At 38.1% G+C, this 19354-nt stretch overlaps 1 protein-coding gene across 1 annotated transcript in view; it reads right to left on the minus strand.

Annotated features, from left to right (window-relative positions):
* Positions 1 to 19354, minus strand: part of ZC3H11A (zinc finger CCCH-type containing 11A) — a 32531-nt gene that overhangs the window by 3227 nt on the left and 9950 nt on the right. The window contains exons 3-13 of the mRNA XM_079760574.1: positions 14749 to 14872; positions 12861 to 13064; positions 12635 to 12751; positions 11047 to 11127; positions 10090 to 10200; positions 9237 to 9299; positions 7812 to 7904; positions 6766 to 6834; positions 2560 to 3063; positions 2140 to 2219; positions 251 to 578 (exon numbers count right to left, since the gene is read on the minus strand). Coding sequence (XP_079616700.1) covers positions 251 to 578; positions 2140 to 2219; positions 2560 to 3063; positions 6766 to 6834; positions 7812 to 7904; positions 9237 to 9299; positions 10090 to 10200; positions 11047 to 11127; positions 12635 to 12751; positions 12861 to 13064; positions 14749 to 14872 — 1774 coding nt within the window. The remainder of the gene's footprint in view (positions 1 to 250; positions 579 to 2139; positions 2220 to 2559; positions 3064 to 6765; positions 6835 to 7811; positions 7905 to 9236; positions 9300 to 10089; positions 10201 to 11046; positions 11128 to 12634; positions 12752 to 12860; positions 13065 to 14748; positions 14873 to 19354) is intronic.

Here is a 19354-nt window from a genome sequence, read left to right on the forward strand (position 1 = left end):
CTTCAAAACCAGAGGAAAAATGTACCACAGAAAGTTAAAAAAAAATTTCTAAATAGCAATTTTAAATGCTGAAAAAGAGACTCATCTCGATTTGTCTCTTTAAATAGAATTATAAGAACCATTACTTACTATCTACTTTTGTGTAACCAGTATATAAGATAAATGAAATTCAACCCAATGGCTCCAGGGATTTACTGAAATTTGATAATTCTGAGATCCTAAAGCAAGATATACTAGAAAGAACACTCACCTTTAACCCTTTTTTCCAAGGTCTGTGCCGCACATTTCACATTTAATATCGAGTCGCCAATCCCTGCGGTTTCCACCTCTGCCTTCTGGGATGACTTGGTGGGAAGCCGCTTTGGTAGGCTCCGTGTGAGGCTCGGCACAGTAGTGAGCACTGGCGTCTCTGCTGGCTGGGCATTACCAGAGTCCACATCTCCCCAGAGGGATGGCAGCACAGATTTTTCCTTCTGTGAGGTTCCCTTCTCTGGCTGTTTCTGTATGTGCTTTTCTCGCATCATCTCACATTTCTTGACTGGAATTTTAATGCCAACTCCTGTTGTCTCATTTGAAGCCTATGTATAAATTTAAATGACAGAATTAAAATCTAGTATCTCTAGCCCTGGCCTGTATGGCTCAGCTGGTTGGGTGTCATCCTGTACAAAAGGTTGCCAGTTCGATTCCCAGTCAGGGCACATGCCCAGGTTGTGCGTTCAATCCCTGGGAGGGGCTGAGGCAGCATCAATCGATGGTTTGTTCTCCTATCTATCCATGTTTCTCTCTCAAAAATTCAATTTAAAAAAATATTTAAAAAATTCTAGTACCTCTAACAACCTACATGATAATTGCTATTTATAAGTTATAAGTCAAGCAGTGTCTCATATAATTCAAAACACAAGAGCTTGTTTTGCTCTTTGATATTAAATAAAAACCACCTGCCCGTCCGGTGTGGCTCAGTTGGTTGAGTGTTGAACTATGAACCAGGAGGTCATGGTTCAATTTCTGGTCAGGGCACAAACCCAGGTTGTGAACTTGATCCCTAGTGGGGGGCAGGCAGGAGGCAGCCAATCGATGATTCTTATCTCTCTCCCTTCCTCTCTGAAATCAATAAAAATATATTTAAAAATAAAAACAAATTCACTAAGCTGCTCTGGCTGGTTTTCTCAGTGGTTACAACGTCAGCCTGTGAACTGAAGGATTTCGGGTTCAAGTCCCAGTCACATCTGGGTTTCGGGTTCAATCCTGGCCCCAGGAGGGGCGGAGGCAACCAATTGATGTGTCTTTATTACATCGATGTCTCTCTCTCTCTCTCTCTTCCTTTCCCTTCCTCCCTTCTTCCTTCCTCTCTCTGCATAATGGAAAAAAATATCCTTGGGTAAGGATTAACAAAAAAACAACAAAACATACCCCACCACGCTAAAGAGGAAAGATTAAATATATGTGCAACAATAAAATCCCAGATTCTTTAGGCTAGATAATCATGACCCCGAGTCTAATACAAATGATTTAAAATAATCAGACACTTGCACTAATATACACAGATGCTCATTATCTCAGGTAAAACAGTCCAGAGACAGACTACATTTGTATAAAGAACACTCTGTGGTCAATATGGATGGACATCTTGAAGAATTATTAATGTGGTAAAAGTTAAAGCAAGCTACAAAATGAGCACTGCCTTTACATTCTAAACACGAGTCAAAGATTAAATGAGTTCACACATGTGTATGTAAACAAAAGGCTTGAAGGAAATCCATGAAAAACAAAATGAATGGTGGGTACATGTAGACTGGAATTACAGGGTTTCTCATTCTTTTAAAAATAAAAACTACCAAGTTTAGTACAATGAATTGGCATTACTCTCAAAGGCAAGAAAAAAAGCTCAGTTTAAAAACACTGATGCCAATTAAAAAACTTTCAAAGGGCAGAGGACACTGGTGATATACATAGAAGTACAGAAAACCCCCATTAGAAAAAAAAATGTTTCCCTGTAGAAATTATACACATAGTGAAAGACTGTTTACGTATAATAAAACAGAAATTTATTATAAACTAAAACTAAAAGGCACATTTTACCATTCATCTAGCCTTCACTTGCCATGAACAAAATTATAAAATGATTTTAAATAAACTAACCTCTTTAGCTTCTGTTCTAGCAACACTGCTCTGAAATGCAACTTCACTTTCTTCTTGAAGTTTCTTCTCTTCTTTTATACCTAATTCATATTAAACAGATTTTGAGTTATTTCATTTAGGCTCCAACTTCATGACAGATGAAGTCAAACAAAACTTTTAGTGAAAATAATGCTAACACAAGGCTAATAAAATTGTAGATAAAGCTCTTTAGTCCTTATAAACTTTCAAAATGAACATTAAAATATGAAAGGTCTATGGGTGCTGCTATACAGAAACAGCTTCACTTCATGTAACCCAGTGGTTTTCACAGGTTATCTGAGTAAAGAGAACTTGACAGAACTCCTAGGAACTCCCTGCAGAGCCCTGCCCTTGGAAAGACTACTTGGGCAAGTGGTACTCCAGTCCAAGCTTTCTCATTACCTGACTTTTTGGTGATTCGTAAAAGCCGCCTGGTCCCCGGGGCGGCCTCGGGCTGCGGCTGGGAGCTGGTGCTGCTCTTGGAGCTCTGCTGCACCCTCCGTGCCTTCTCCAGTTTAATTTCCTCCAGTGTCTTGATATGCACCTCCTGCATAGACTTCGTTCGCCCTGCAGGCTCCTCTGATTGTCCTTTGTTGGCAACCATTGGTGGCAAAACCGATGTTTTTTTAATCTCACTATCCGTCTTTAACTTGCCGCAAGTTACATCCTTTTTGCTTTTTTGTCTCTCTGCTTCCTGCTGCCGATGTTTCTTTTCAGCCAGGACCTCAGAGAAGGTTTTGATTCGAACAGCGGAAGAGCTTCTTGCTCCTGAAGTAGAATCATCAGCTTTTGAAGGGCCTTCTGTCTTGAGTTTAGTTTGCAATTCTCCACGTTTCTGACTAGCTCTTTCGAGAAGGATTTCTTCTAAGGTCTTCACATGGATCTCACCAACTTTAGTAACTCTCTCTGTTTTCAAGGGGGAACACAAGTCACTTTATTTGGAGTTCACCTCTTTTAAAATATGTATTTTTATTTATGTCAGAGAGGAAAGGAGAGTGAGAGAGAAACATCAACTATGAGAATCACTGATCTGCTGCCTCCTGCCCACTATTGGGGATTGAGCCCACCACCTGGGCATGTGCCCTGATTGGGAATCGAACGGACCTCCTGGTTCACAGGTCAATGGTCAACCATTGAACCACACTGGGTGGGCTGAATACAGCTTTTAACGGAAGAGGAAAATAAAAAATTATCCTTTTACAATCTTAAACACATGTTCTGAACTTTTGAATGTGCTATTGCTTCTACATGTAATAGTCCCTACTGTCCTCATTTCTCTTCCTAGTTTTAACTGAGTTCATCTTAGAGCCTGACAACCCCAAATCTAGTTTGCTACACTGATCACACAATACCATAAATGAGTGATTATTTCCAACCACACTAACATTAGAACAGTGACTATTACTTATTTTAGTACCTGCTAGATAGGAAACACTCCAACATTTACTGAATTATTTCCTTAAGTTTTTAAAGTAAAAATTCTTCCATTTTTAAAGTAGACTGATCTCAAAACAACAATTCCAAGAAAGTACAATATGAATGGTGCCATGGCAACCCTGTTTCCCCACCCTTCCAAAATTTCATCAAAATAATAGAGAAGACATTAAAGGTAGACTAAATCGCCCTGGCTGGTGTGGTTCAGTGGCTAGAGCATCAGCCTGTGCACTGAAGGGTCACAGGTTCAATTCCCGGTCAAGGGCACGTACCTGGATTGTAGATTCGATCCCCAGCCCCTGGTAGGGATGTATGCAGGAGGCAACCAATTGATGTGTCTCTCTCACATCCATGTTTCTAAATTTTGTAAGTAACATTTATTGAACACAACCCACACTCATCCATTTTCATATTGTATATGGTTGCTTCCATACCATAATGGCAGAGTTGAGTAGTTGTGACCTAGTTTGTAACCTGCAAAGCTTACAATATTTACTCTCTGATCCTATACAGAAAACAAGCAAAGATCATAATAAAAGGTGAAGCAAGAACCCCGGATAGAAAATATGAAGGCAAGGTTAAAAAACAGGTGGTGGTGGAGACTATGTTCAAAAGCTCCAACATCTGTCTAATAAGAATTGCAGGACGTGCCCTATCTGGTTTGGCTCAGTGGATAAAGCTGGCAGACTGAAGGGTCCTGGGTTTGACTCCAGTCAAGGGCACATGCCTGGGTTGAGGGCTTGACCCCCAGTAGGGGTTGTGCAGGAGGCTGCCGATCAAAGATTCTCTCTCATCACTGATATTTCTCTCTCCCTTCCTCTCTGAAATCAATAAAAATATATTTAAAAAAAAAGAAGACTTGGCCGAAACCGGTTTGGCTCAGTGGATAGAGCGTCGGCCTGCGGACTGAAGGGTCCCAGGTTCGATTCCGGTCAAGGGCATGTATCTTGGTTGCGGGCACATCCCCGGTGGAGGGTGTGCAGGAGACAGCTGATCGATGTTTCTCTCTCATCGATGTTTCTAGCTCTCTATCCCTCTCCCTTCCTCTCTGTAAAAAATCAATAAAATGTATTAAAAAAAAAAAAAAAAAAGAGAAGACTTGCAGGACACAGAGACAATGGCACCAGTTGGGTGAGCATGGGGAAAAGTGGCCCTCACCTGAAAGCCACACAACTCAGTCTCTCCCTATATAACTCCAATTTTCTTCAAGCCACCGTCCCTCTACCAGAGCCTAGGAGCAGTTGTGAGCATTTCATGAGATAGCATACATGAAGCTGCCTGACACCCACAGGAACTTGGGCCTGGTTCTAAGTCACAACATAAGCAGCTTGAGGCTCACTTCCCTGGAGGAAAGAGATGTCCACGTCTGCCATGGTGCACAACTCAAGGGGGTCAATTGTTATGGTAGTCTATGTTGAACACCAGGGTACAATGTGAATAGTCCTTTCTGGAACTGTATAACACTGGAATATTAGATAATTCCCTGCTCTTCTCACTGTACTATATGACCAATTGTAGGAGGAGGGTGCAGAATAGGGAGGAATCATACTATACTTTGTTCATTTTAGACAAGATCGGGAATCGAGGTTTTGAGGTTCTTAAAGATTGCAAGGTAATTATCAAAGAAGTAAAAGAATTACCAGTGCTTTAATGAAATGTCAACATTATTTTCAGAACAGATACTGATATTAACCCTTTGCACTCGCTTGCTTTTTTCTCGATTCCTTTATTCTAATGCTAACCGTGTCGAGTCCCACTCGACATCCGAGTGCAAAAGGTTAATACTAACGAAGGATTTCTGAACAAATTCTCTTCTTCTCAATAAAATATTTTAAGAAAAATTCCACAAAAAGAAAACAAAAAGTTTGTTTCAAAAAGAATAAGAATGGCCCTGGCTGGTGTTGCTCAGTTGGTAGGAGTGTCCTCCTGTGCACTGAAAGGTTTGGGTTTGATTCCCAGTCAGGACACATGCCTAGGTTGCAGGTTCGATCCCCAGCCCTGGTTGGGAAGCATGCAGGAGACAACGGATCAATGTTTCTCTCTCCAAAAAAATCAATGAGAATGTCCTCAGGTGAGGATAAAAAAAAAAAAAAAAAAGAATAAGAATGTTTCACACCAGATTACCTTTTTATGAATTCTGGTAAAATCTTAATATTCAAATAAGATAAGGATAAAATGAAAAAGGAAAAGCACAGGATAATATCATTCATAAATATATAAAAATTAAAGAGCATTAAACTGAATCCAGCAATGTATAAAAAAGCTAGATGGTTGAGTAACAGAATGTTCATTTTACTATTCTTTAAATTGTATGCATATATACATTTACGTAGTTATATCTCGCAACTTAAAACTTCAACATTAAATTAAAGTATAGGGAAGAATATAAAGAAAATTAAAATGATCTAAAACCTCAATACCCAGATAAAACCAATGTTAATATTTATGTATTTTTTGCAGTGTTTTTCCTAAGCATACAATTTTATCTTTACAAAATTGGAATTATCTCATACATATGAACTTCTGCCTGAGAATAGGTTTCTATTATAAGAATTTTTTGGAAAGAAGATTCTTATTTTACCCTAATGTTAAAGATCAAAAGTGGTATGTTCTTTTGTAACCTTTCTTCATTCAATATGAGAGAAGTTTTCTCCATCACTGTTGTTCAGAACATGACTTTTCATGACAACAATTATTTTAAATGTTTTTTAATTGATTTTTTAGAGAGAGGAAGGGAGAGGGATAGAGAGGTAGAAATATCTACGAAAGAAAAACATCACTGATCAGCTGCCTCCTACATAACCCCTACTGGAGGTCAAGATGGCAAACCAGGAATGTGCCCTGACAGGGAATTGAATGGGTGACCTCTTGGTTCATGGGTCGCAATTACAATATATAACTACCTTAATTTAATCTACTTCCTTTTTGTTGGATACTTAGATAGTTTCTAATTTTCTATTATCAATACAATGATGAAAACTCAGTATGCCACTTTTAAAGTACAAAAACAGAATTCATAACTAAGTAACTAATTACTTAAACAAAGAAAAGCCACACACACAAAAAACACAAAATACACAAGCCCTAAACTAACTCAATAGATAAATAGGAGAAAAAGTAAAGATTTTATGGCAAGAAAAAGAATATCAGCAGCTGGTCTTAGGGTTTACCTACCTGCTGCCTCCTCATTGTTTTGACCAGCTGACACACCTAATCGTTCCTTTAGAGACTTGGAAACTTGAACTGTAAATAAAAACCAAAAAACCCAAATGTTGAACAGAGAATTTTTTAGAGATCAAATATCTTTTTCAAAGTTCATAAATTAGGCTTATATTTCTCTTCTAATACAAATGTTTTTAAAAAATGTTTTAGGTCAACTGGTCAGCATGACTCTATTTTCTTAAACCTTACCCGAGGATATTTTTCCATTGAATTTTTAGAGTGCAAGGGAGATGGAAAGACAGAGAAATATCGATGTGAGAGAAACACATCAATTGGTTGCCTCTTGCATGCGCCCTAACCAGGGCCCAGGCTGGGGAGGAGCCTGCAACCAAGGTACATGACGTTGACCGGAATAGAACCCAGGACCCTATCCACTGAGCCAAAAAGGCTAGGGCTAAATGTATATGTGTGTGTGTGTGTGTGTGTGTGTGTGTGTGTGTGTGTGTGTGTGTGTGTGTGTGTGTATAAAAATGTTTTCAGGTCTTAAACTTTCCTCTCTATGCATTTCCCAAAGCACTCTGGAGAGCTTTAAATATTTTTCTTTAGATTTGAAAAGCAGAAACTACTGAATTTAGTAAAATAATTTTGTTACCATACAACCTTCTAAAATCTTATTGACATCAAAAGGCTTTTCCCCCTAAATCTATCTGAAATATGTTCTTTAGTTAAAGAGAGTCTTCAATATAATTGATTGTCAAGGAGGAAGGGAATTTGGCTGCAAATTTTGTGCTTTCATAATAGAAATTATCACAATACATACAAGTATTTCTACTATAATCTCTTGAGGATTGTGATGGTGTTTATTTTATACAATGATGTCTACCTAGAATCTAGTAGAGTAAGCAACTCAAATGTTTGTTGAATGAATAAAATGTATACCAGAAGCTAATCTAATTTACATGCACAAAGAGAGTAACAAACTATACCTGTTAACATTATAGAAGATAAGTGTCAGGATTACACACACACACACACTAAGTGTATTACAACAAAGGTACCTTTCTTTGGTGTTTTGTCAGTTTCTGAAGCATCAACTTTCTTCCCTAGCCTCTGTGCAAGGCTACGTTTTAACGGAGGATCACTGTCACCATCTACAAATAGAGGGAATTTAGTTTAAGAGTTCAAGTCAACCTTCTGCAAGGTCAAGATATACAAGCAAAAACAGAAAACAGAATACTTCTTTATTTTTCTTCTTTTTATGGTGTATTTGTTTACTAGCTTATCTATAACTCAAGGTTAGAGAAGGAATAAAAATGTCCAAAAGAAGAAGGGACAAAAAATTAGAATGCACAAATTAACATTTACCAAATAACTGACTAAAATTACAAATGGAGGATTATAAATCCTGGCTAAGATTGAAAATCAGAATTAGGAATATATGAAAACAAACAAAAAACCCTCCATATACAAAAAAACCCAAAAAAACTTCACTCCCTGTTTGCTGAATTCTAAGTAAATTCGTGGCTTAATGCACCAGAGATTAGGACAGCAAAAGAATCACAAAATTAAAAATTTTTCTGTGACATGAAGACTCTGAAGGCCAAATAGCACCTGTCTTCAATCCCAGATAAGAAATCTAAGGTTATGAAGGATTCTCTATCTTAGGCAAGTCACCAATTATTGATGGAGCCAAGATCTGGACAAGGTTTCCCGACTCCTGGTTTATTACATTACACTGTTCAATACAAGTTGTTTAAATGTCATGAGTTGATGTTTTTAGGATTGCTTGACTGAAGATACAATCTTTCCAGGGTCCCATTAAAAACTTGAAAGACTCTGCAGAGTATGTTTTCCTCTCTCCTTTCACTGATAATTTAAACATGAAACCAAAAATTCACAATGTTTACATGTATGCTGATATTAAAATAACTTATTTCTGTATTTTTTACTTAAAACTTATCAGGCAATGAGAATGGTGTCAAAGAAAATTCCAAATAGGTAAGATTTCATATTTGCAAGCACATTTTAAAAGAGTATAAAGTCAGAGGAGACTTTCAAAATAACTTTTTTGAAAGCGACACGCTAGGGTAGATGCACAACAGTTCAGTAATATGGTAAATACGTCCCTAAATATAACCTAGCACTAATAAACGCAGGGACTGAATTTATATTAAATGGACACTTCTTCCCCTCTAAAATGTCAAATTTCAATATGTCCATAGAAACAGAGATATACTTTACTGCTTTTTAAAATGCTGGCCATAATCAAATTAAATTGTAACACAAATTTCTCTGACTTCAATGAAAGGTATAATGCACGTGTGAAAAACATGGAAAAATTTTAAATGTGCTTTCAGCCAAGAATATAGGGGGACTACAAATCAATTATGACAGGGCACTTATATAAAGAGAAGGTTGGAAGCGGTATCATATAAATGCACAAACAAGAAGAAAACAAAGGATATGTACAAAACTTATCTCACCTACAGAAAATTTTCGTTTCCCCAGTCTCTCGGTGAGACTCAATCTTATCAATGGTTCTTCTCCTGAAATGGCAAAACAGAATTTCTCTACTATTAGGCAATTTTTCGGTATTCAGTAACCACTAATGGATATAAAGCATGCGCCAATATTAACATAAGTCCACTTAATTTCTTGAAAATCAGTTCTCAGTCTTAAGAAAGACTATCAATAAAAAAAAAATCAACATGTTAAATAATAAATTTAAGTAGCCAAATGCTAAATTGAAGGGAAGCAATAGCAGTCCTAATAACTAATAGTAGCCAATTATACAATGACAAGTTGTGTTCTAATCAATTGATTATAAAAATCTATACTTTTGCTTGTATACTTTAGTATGCTAAAAAAAAAAAAAGAAATCATACTATCATACTCCACTCCTATAACCTTCTTTGACCACTCCAAAAGTGAGTGCTTCTTCTGATTCTTTGTTGTTTGAATGGCACAAACACTTAAATGTATCTGCATATCATAATCACTTGTGTCCTATTCCTTACTAGATTTAAAACTATGAAGGGAAATATTTCTATAACTTAAAGGTGTTTTTTTTTATAGTTCTTTATCCATAATGGGCAGTCAACAAATTTGGTGAATGGATACAAATAAACAGTAAATGAAAAAGTTAAATATACATAAATGTGAGAACTGCATTAATTTCAACCTTTTTAACAGCAGAGTCAAATGCACTAACTTTTCTTTTCATCCTTTTATCCAATCAACATTCCTAACTCCTCCTGCAAATCCACCAAAGGTAAAATGCACACAGGATTTTGCTCGCCCAGATATTTATGAGTCTACAGCCTACCTATGTCTCACCTTGTTTGTTGGAGAGAGTTACTGTCCTCACCACAGTCCGGACATTCTCTTTTTCAGGACCTGGAATGGGCTGAGGCTGGAGTAAAAGACTGGAAATTCCTGAAGAACCTTCTAAATAAAGCAAATCAAAGAACAGTAAATAATTTGTGAAAAATAAAGCTATCACAAGTCAAGAAATTTGATCTATGACCAGGTAAGTCCAACACAGACCACTGGACTACAAGCCAATCAGTTTCTCTGTTTCTGTTTGCCTACAGGGGTCATGGTGGGAGAAGGGGAGATAATCCCTATTTCTTATCTTCCTTGGACACAATATGTAGATAAAACAAAATTGTTTTTTGGGGGAGGGGGTCCAAAAATTAAAAAAAAATTGTTTTGAATGACTTAGGCACTCAATCTACTTTTATTGACTAACAAGGCTAACATTATTCTAAAGTTAATCTCAGAAGCACACTAGCTGTCAGGTGTGTCAATCCAATCTTTCTCATCTATATTCAATTATATGCAAAACACAACTCCAAGGTTCCTATAGAAAAAGTTTTACCAAAAGAGTACTGGAACCAACCACTTGATTCTCTCTAAATATTAATTTGACACAATAATTTTTAGGGTTGGAAATGTATACATCAATCAAGCTCCAGAAGAAAGTCCTAGCAGCTTGTGAGAATTCATCAACTACAAAATAAAGTGTTGTTTTTTTTAATACACTTTATTTCTCAAGATAGACAAGTTCTTTTGGGCTCTTTAGTTGTGGTGCTTAGCTGTGAATAGTTAGGAACTGAAACACAATTGCAATGAATTAAAAGTAAGTGATTTAAGTAAGTCTGTGTTTTAACTTCAAACCAGCCACAGAAGTCAAATTCACTTTGGCTGTTGCCAAGGGTCCTTACCATCGGAAGTATACTAATTATTCTTCTCTAGCAACATTCAATGATCTAGTCAAAACTAATAACTTACCACCTTGCTTCTTGGACTTTTCCTTCATTTTCTTTGACTTAATTTCCTCAAGAGTTTTTATTCCAAAATTCAAACATTCACCTGAGAAAAGTAAAGAGAAATCACATGAGGAACTAGAACCTTTTTCACCTTTGCATTTTATTTGTACACTAGAGGCCCAGTGCACGAGTTTGTGCACATTGAAAGGAAATTATAAGAAATATTTTATATTGCTACCCACCCTTTCTCTTTAATAGAAGTGTCAACCAAATTCACAATTAACAATGACAGATTGAAACACACACATGCGATTAGTGCCAGCAAGAGCTTTATATGTCAACTTAGCCTTTTATATATATCAAATAAACTTGCTTAATTAGACCTTTCTGATTTAGCTAAACTTTTTCCAGCCCAGTGAAGCACCCCAACTTCTCTTTCAGGTAATTGTCAGCCAACACAGCAGTAAATATCAACATGAAGCAGATTATTATTGTAGATCACGCAATGAGAAAGGGTAAAATATTTAACTGCATCAGTGTTTGACTATACTCTGTGCAGTGAGAAAACCTGGTCATTTTCAAGGTCCACCATTTCTTCTTTTCAGATGGGTCAAGTTTCTAAACTTTCTAAATCTCTGTTTTCCAGGTAATGAAAATAGGATTCCACAAAGCCTCCTATCTACCTACTCCAGGACTTCTGTGAGGATCAAATGAGATGAGGCACAGGAAAACACTTCACAAACATTTGGTTAAAGTGTGAAATGTTTCCATCTGGCTATAAAGCAAGTCGTGTTCCTGGGCTGAAGAAAAACTCCAAGGAGGCTAGTCGCTAGGGAGAGGAAGCCGGGTGTTGCTACATGACGTCATTACCCGGCATCCACAGTCACCATTTCTGGGCTGGGCTGTGGGCCTCATTTTGCGCCATGGGGTCTTGGCAGTGTTGGTGGGGTGTTGCTCTGGGGTGGTGGCAGGGCCTGTGTCCCACTTGGAGGAAGCCGAGTGTTGCTTTGTGGGCACCAGGTCCGTGATGCTGTTTCTCTGTAAATGGCCAGTGCGCGTCACAGCAGCTCCTGAATTGAGCGGCTGCCCTCTGGTGGTCAGTGAGTGTCATAGCGACCAGTCAGACAGTCGGACACTTAGCCTATTAGCCTTTTAGATACATAGATAGCAGGTGCTCAGATGTTTTCTAACTAAGAGGAGTACGTTTGTGTATGTATAACAAGGGTAGGGAAGAGGGAGGTGGTGGTAATGGTGAATTAAATTTTTTTTAAGTTTATCTTTAGTGTTGTAAGTATTACAGATGTTCCCCCTTTTTTCCCCATTGACCCCATCTACCCTGTATCTGCCCCTCCCAGGCCTTCACCACACTACTGTCTCATATATGCATATAAATTCTCCAGTTAATCTCTCCCCACCCCCCACCCCCACCCCCACTCCCACTCCCACCTTCCCTCTAAATTCATCATTCTGTTCCATGCTTCTATGTCTCTGGATCTATTTTGTTCATTAGAATATGAATTAAATTTCAAAAGTATTTAAAATAGTTTGGACATTCAATAGTGTTGCAAGATTTAAGAGTGGGAGCCAGCATCGATACAGCCTCCTCTTACCTTGTTTTAAATTGACCCCAGGTTTCCGGGCAGAAGCCCCTCGTAATCCATTATGAACTTCGGGAGTTGGTTGCAGGGTCGGTGTTTTGGTTTCATCACCTTCCTCAGAAAACTGATCTATATTAACATTTAAGGCAAATTTACAATTAAAAACAGGCCTAGAGCTTTAATCCTAATTCATTAAGTGATCCTGATCACTTATTTGCCATAAAGAACTAAAACGTACCATCATCATCTTCATCATCATCTGCAGCATTGATCACAACTGGTGGATGTGTGGGGCTAGGAACATTTTCTGAACTTTCTACTTTCATCACACTTCGCAGTTGAGGGGAGGGATTGGACTGGACAGACAATTTGTTTTGTTGAACTGTGAGCTGGGAAGCCTTCACTTCCTCCTCTGGTGACTCAGGCACAGCAGGCAACACAGCTAGATATGCAAAATTAGTCATCAATAACAAAACTGAAGATATAATCCCAAGTCATCAGAACACCCTCACCAAAAGTTTGGTGCATTTTCCTTATGAGCACTTAATGTGTTTTTATTTAACATCCCCATTTTCCCAATTAGGTTCTAAATTTCCAAGGAGGGAAAATTTGGCTTTTAGTTAACTTTTTACTATATGTACACTCAAAGTGGGCATTCAAAATATAGATTATACAGGAGGCTAGATGCATAGTGACTATAAATTCTAGACATGTAATTTAAATATTGTAATTTTCCTCCCTTAAAGGTGAAAATATGTAGCCATCAAAATTTAATCACACAGCAGATGTAGTTTTTAAATGGCTGATCATTCCACTAGGAAATCACTTTATAAGGGACTCTGGAAATAAATACTAGCTTTTGGTAGAGCGTAGTTTTATTTTATTTTATTATTTTTTAATATATATTTTATTGATTTCAGAAAGGAAGGGAGAAGGAGAGATAGAAACATCATAGATGAGAGAATCATTGATTGGCTGCCTCCTGCACACCCCCCACTGGAGATGGAGCCCGCAACCTGGGCATGTGCCCTTGACTGAAATTGAACTTGGGACCCTTCAGTCCTCCGGCTGACATTCTATCCAGTGAGCCAAACCAGACAGGGTGTGTAGTTTTATTTTAGATTACTCTACAGCAGGGTTAGCAAACCTTTTCTGTAAAAAGCTGGATAGCAAATATTATAGGCCAGTGGTTGGCAAACTCATTAGTCAACAGAGACAAATATCAACAGTACAATGATTGAAATTTCTTTTGAGAGCCAAATTTTTTAAACTTAAACTATATAGGTAGGTACATTGTTATTAACTTAATTAGGGTACTCCTAAGCTGGCCTTTGCTAAAAACTCAAGGGGCCAAAGCGCCGCATGTGGCTCACGAGCCGGTTTGCCGATCACTGTTATAGGCTGTACAGATCTCTGTCTCAACTACTCAACTCTGAAGCAGTAGCACAAAATTTGGCCATAGACAATATGAAAAGGAATGGGGATGGCTTCATTCCAATAAACCTTATTTTATAAAACAGGTGGAGGAAGAGATCTGCCAAACACTCTGAGAGAATCAAGTTTCTTTCAAAAACCGCTGCCCAGCCATAATAGGTCAGTTGGTTGGAGCATGTCCCATGCAACGAGGTGTTCCTGGTTCGATTCCCAGTCAGGGCACATACCTGGGTTTGGGGTTCGATCCCTGGTCTGGGCACGTGTGGAAGGCAACCAATATGCTCCTCTCTCACATCCATGTTTCTCTTTTTCTCTCCACCCTCCGCCCTCCTCTTTCTCTAAGCATGACCTTGGGTGAGGACTAGAGAGAGAGAAAAAGTCAAAAGCCTCTATGGGTCTGATAAGAAAATGGGGAATGAAGCAAGCTATAGTAATCTAAACTGTAATGCCAAGAAACACTTATGAGGCACATGGCTTTTGGCAACAGGATTGTGACTCTTCTACTTACTGGTTTATACCTGTACAAATCACCTAACCTTAATAAAGTAGGTTATTTCCACTTTATCTGTAAAGTGGAAATACTACTCTCTCACACTAGGAAAATAAGGCAAGTATATAAAGTACTTTGTACAGTGTGCATAGTAGGTGTTCATTATATAGTAATTATTCTTTTAAAATTAAAAACATCTTACTTTTGCTTGGAGGTAGAAAAAGGCCATCCACATAACGTCCTCTGTTGTGATGAAAAGCGCAGTTTAGTTTTTGACATCCCACTGGTTGATTTTCCCAATAACAAGGAATCTCACTCCGTTTTTTCTGTAAGAGGGAAAAACATAGTTTCCAAATAAAAATGAAGTATGACCTGTATTAATTTGTTCATCTGTTTTTTTTGGGATTTGGTTAGTGACAATGAAGGGGAAGATAGAGTGTTGGAAATATTCTATTTCTTGATCTAGGTGCTGGTCAAGTAAGTATATTACTCACTTTGTGAAAATTCTTCAAGCATATTTCTATATATACTTTAACAAATACTTCAACGAAGAAAAAGGACCTGGTAAGCATTCTGAAAACTAACTAACCTCTGATTAATAACCTGCATTATTTTGGATGTCTCATCATTAAGAGCCTAATGTTTAAAATTCCCAGAAAGAATAGCAGCATTATTTCAGAAATTTTAAAATATGGAGGAAGGAAACAAAGAAATAATGGCTATTACAAAAAGATCCTTAAATGTATGAAAAAGGGCAAAGATCAAAGTCTACTACTCTGAGAGACTGATAATTTGATAATACACTGTGTTGTTAGGGATGCGAAAGAATTATGCAATCTCATATACTTATAATGAAAATATAAAGTAACTCAATAGCTTTAAAAGGCAACTGGCAAAAACTGTTTTAACAATTTATGTCTTGAATTTACTGCCACATGTATAAATTACCTATTTTCTAAAAGTACAGCAAATACCTCTAGCTCTGGATAAAATTTCTTAGTTCTAGTCACATCCAAAAGTAGGTATATTAGCTACCACTGTGTTTTAGATAATAATAATAATAATTACTCAACTCCTTCCTCAAGGCAGAACCTAGTATCAATCAATCTTCCTTGTTCCTAAGTCTGTCTTTGCTTAAGGTTTTACTACTTTTCTGGAAGCAATTTTCAAATTACTAGATGACTTCTATACTAGCAGCCTCCATATACAAGAATCACATGACATTTATTTGATCTGTTTAATACACTTACTAGATTTTGTTTCTAAATGAAAATAAAATACAAACAATAAAGACAACGTGGAAAACAGAAATAAATGCATATTATACTATTACCTAAAGAGAATCACTTATTTTGGTATAGAATCTTTTACTTAAAAAAAAAAAAAAATGTAGACTGAGAGAAACCAAGATGGCGGCATAGGTAAACACCTAAACTGCTGCCTCGCACAATTTCAAAACTAAAACTAAAAGACAAAACGAACATCATCCAGAACCACAGGAAGGCTGGCTGAGTGGAAATTCTACAACCAGAAGGAAAGAGAAAAGCACAGAGACTCAGAGGAGCTGTAGGAGGCAGAGGTTCTGAGACACGCACACGGAGAGGACTGGCAACTGAGTACGCAGCTGGCTTTCTCAAGCTGGAGGGAGACAAAAGCTCCCGACTGCGCTGAACTCCAGTTCCAGGTGAGACTCTGGGCACCCAGACTCATACGGGGAGAAACTGGACTGTCTGGCAGCAGGTGGAACTCGAGGGCGGCTTTCTCTCAGAGGGGCTTGCAGTGATTACCACTGGATACTGAGACAGAGGGGCCTATTAGGGCAGGGCTCACGGGAAACCAATGCTGTCTGATCCGCCCTGAGACTCAGCCCCATCCAAGCTGAGCACAGAGGCTTTTGCAAGTCTTGTCTCATATGGGTGTCTCCAGCACAGAAGTTCTCCCAGCATAGACACAGCTGATCCTCACAGCCAATTGGCCTGGAGGTCAATTCCTCCCAGTGATACCAACAACAATCAAGGTTTAACTATAAGACTACACACAGCCCACAAAGGCGTGCACCAGGAGTGTCCACCTGTGGTAACTGGGGAGGCTGAGCCACTGGGCCCTATAGGACTCCTAGCACACAAAGCCACTCTTTCAACTCAGGGAAGCAGCCAAAATGCGGAGACAAAGAAACAGATCACAAATGAAAGAAATGGAGGAAAGCAAACGGCTGGATATAGAGTTCAAAACCACGGTTATAAGGTTTTTCAAGAATTTCCTAGAAAAGGCCAATAAATTTAGCGAGACCCTCAAGGATATGAAAAAGGACCAACTAGAAATTAAGCATACATTGATGAAATAAAAAATATTATACAGAGATCTAACAGCAGACTAGAGGATCGCAAGAATCAAGTCAAAGATTTGAAATACAAAGAAGCAAAAAGCACCCAACCAGAAAAGCAAAAAAAATCCAAAAATATGAAGATAGCGTAAGGAGCCTCTGGGAGAACTTCAAGTGTACCAACATCAAAATTATGGGGGTGCCAGAAGAAGAGAGAGAGCAAGATACTAAAAACCTATTTGAAGAAATAATGACCGAAAACTTCCCCCACCTGGTGAAAGAAATAGACTTACAAGTCCTGGAAGCGCAGGAATTCCAAACAAAAGGAATCCAAAAGAGGACCACACCAAGACACATCATAATTAAAATGCCAAGAGAAAAAGACAAAGAGGGAATATTAAAAGCAGCAAGAGAAAAACAGTTAGTTACCTACAAGGGAGCACCCTTACGATTGTCAGCTGATTTCTCAACAGAAACTATGCAGGCCAGACGGGAGTGGCAAGAAATATTCAAAGTGATGAATAGCAAGAACCTACAACCAAGATTACTCTACCCAGCAAAGCCGTCATTCAGAATTGAAGGGCAGCTAAAGAGCTTCACGGATAAGAAAAAGCTAAAGGAGTTCATCAACACCAAACCAGTATTATATGAAATGCTGAAAGGTATTCTTTAAGAAGAGGAAAAAGACGAAAAAGGTAAAGATAAAAACAACAAATACATATCTATCAACAAGTGAATCTAAAAATCAAGTGAATAAAAAATCTGATGAACAGAATAAACTGGTGAATATAATAGAATCAGGAGCATAGAAAGGGAGTGGACTGACAATTCTCAGGGGGAAAGGGGTGTGGGGGTGCGGGAAGAGACTGGACAAAAATCGTACACCTATGGATGAGGACAGTAGAGGGTGCGGGAAAGGGCAGAGAGTGTGGTGGGAACCACGTGGAGGGGAACTATGGGGGGAAAAAAGAGGAACAATTTTAATGATCTGAACAATAAAGATTTATTAAATTTAAAAAAATGTAAATGTGTAGATGCACACTTTAAAAAAAGGTTACTTCATATAATTCTGTACATTTTTCATTTAGCAACACATTGTCCACAGTAACATTCTCCAACATGATTATTCCTTTAATTTTGCACTCGGATGTCGAGTGTGACTCGACACGGTTAGCATCGGTAGCAGCTCGATGAAAAAAGCAAGCGAGTGCAAAGGGTTAAGTTTTTTTTTTTTTTTTAATATATTTTATTGATTTTCCACAGAAAGGAAGGGAGAGGGATAGAGAGCTAGAAACATCGATGAGAAACATCGACCAGCTGCCTCCTGCACACCCCCCACCGGGGATGTGTCCGCAAACAATGTACATGCCCTTGACCGGAATCAAACCTGGGACCCTTCAGTCCGCAGACCGACGCTCTATCCACTGAGCCAAACCAGTTTCGGCATTCCTTTAAGTTTTAATAGGTAATACAGCACATAGACCAAAAGTATTAGGTTCCTACAAGCTTCTGGTCACAATATTTTTATCAACTGATCAATACATAATCTTGTTTTATGTGTATTTGTGTTTAAAGTCACCTTACTTAATACGTATTGTTGCCCAGCTGGCATGGCAGAGTGGTTGAGCATCGACCTATGAATCAGGTCATGGCTCGATTCCCGGACAGGGTACATGCCTTGGTTGCCGGCTGATCCCCAGTGTGGGACACGCAGGAGGCAGCCGATCAATAATTCTCTCTCACTATTGGTGTTTCTCTCTCTCCCTTCCTCTCTGAAATCAATTTAAAAATATAAAAAAACCCAACATATTGTTGATTCACTAATATTGAACTCAAGGCCAACACACTATAAGTCACACTTGAATGAAGCTTTATCTATTACATGTATTTTCTTTCCTGTGCTTAGAAACATTACACAATATTGAAGCACTACTCTTGGGGCCATTTCAAATTGGAAAATCACCAACAAAAGGGGGAGGGGCACTAAAATAGGCCACAAAAAGTACACTTGTTTACACTATGAGAGCTGAAACAAGAAAGCAGAGCATCGCTTTGTTTGTTCTCAGCTGGAAATGAGGTGCCTCAAGAGATTCAATTTTTAGTGACCTGCACATGTCTGAATGCCAATCAAAGCAAGTATTACTTCAGAGGTTACAAATAAATTTTAGCGAGTAGACAAATCTGCAAATATGAAACCCACGAATAATAAAAATGGACTGCATACAGAAGGGGTTACAGTAAAATGGCCCTTTCTCAATCCTGTTCCCACCCCAACAGCCATTGTAAAGTTTCTCTTTTATACTTTGATTTTTAAAATTCATATACAAAATACAAATTATTTTCCCTCCTTTTTTTTTTTTTACAAATGGTAGCAAGTTACACACCTTATTCTGATCCCTTTTCGCCAATAATATATCCTGATCTTTCTGTGTCAATTTAAATAGTTTCCCTTTTAAAATTTTTTGTTTACAGTTGCCTAGCACAC

This window comes from Cnephaeus nilssonii, assembly GCF_951640355.1.
Source record: "Cnephaeus nilssonii genome assembly, chromosome: 21".
In the NCBI taxonomy this organism is placed as follows: Eukaryota; Metazoa; Chordata; class Mammalia; order Chiroptera; family Vespertilionidae; genus Cnephaeus; species Cnephaeus nilssonii.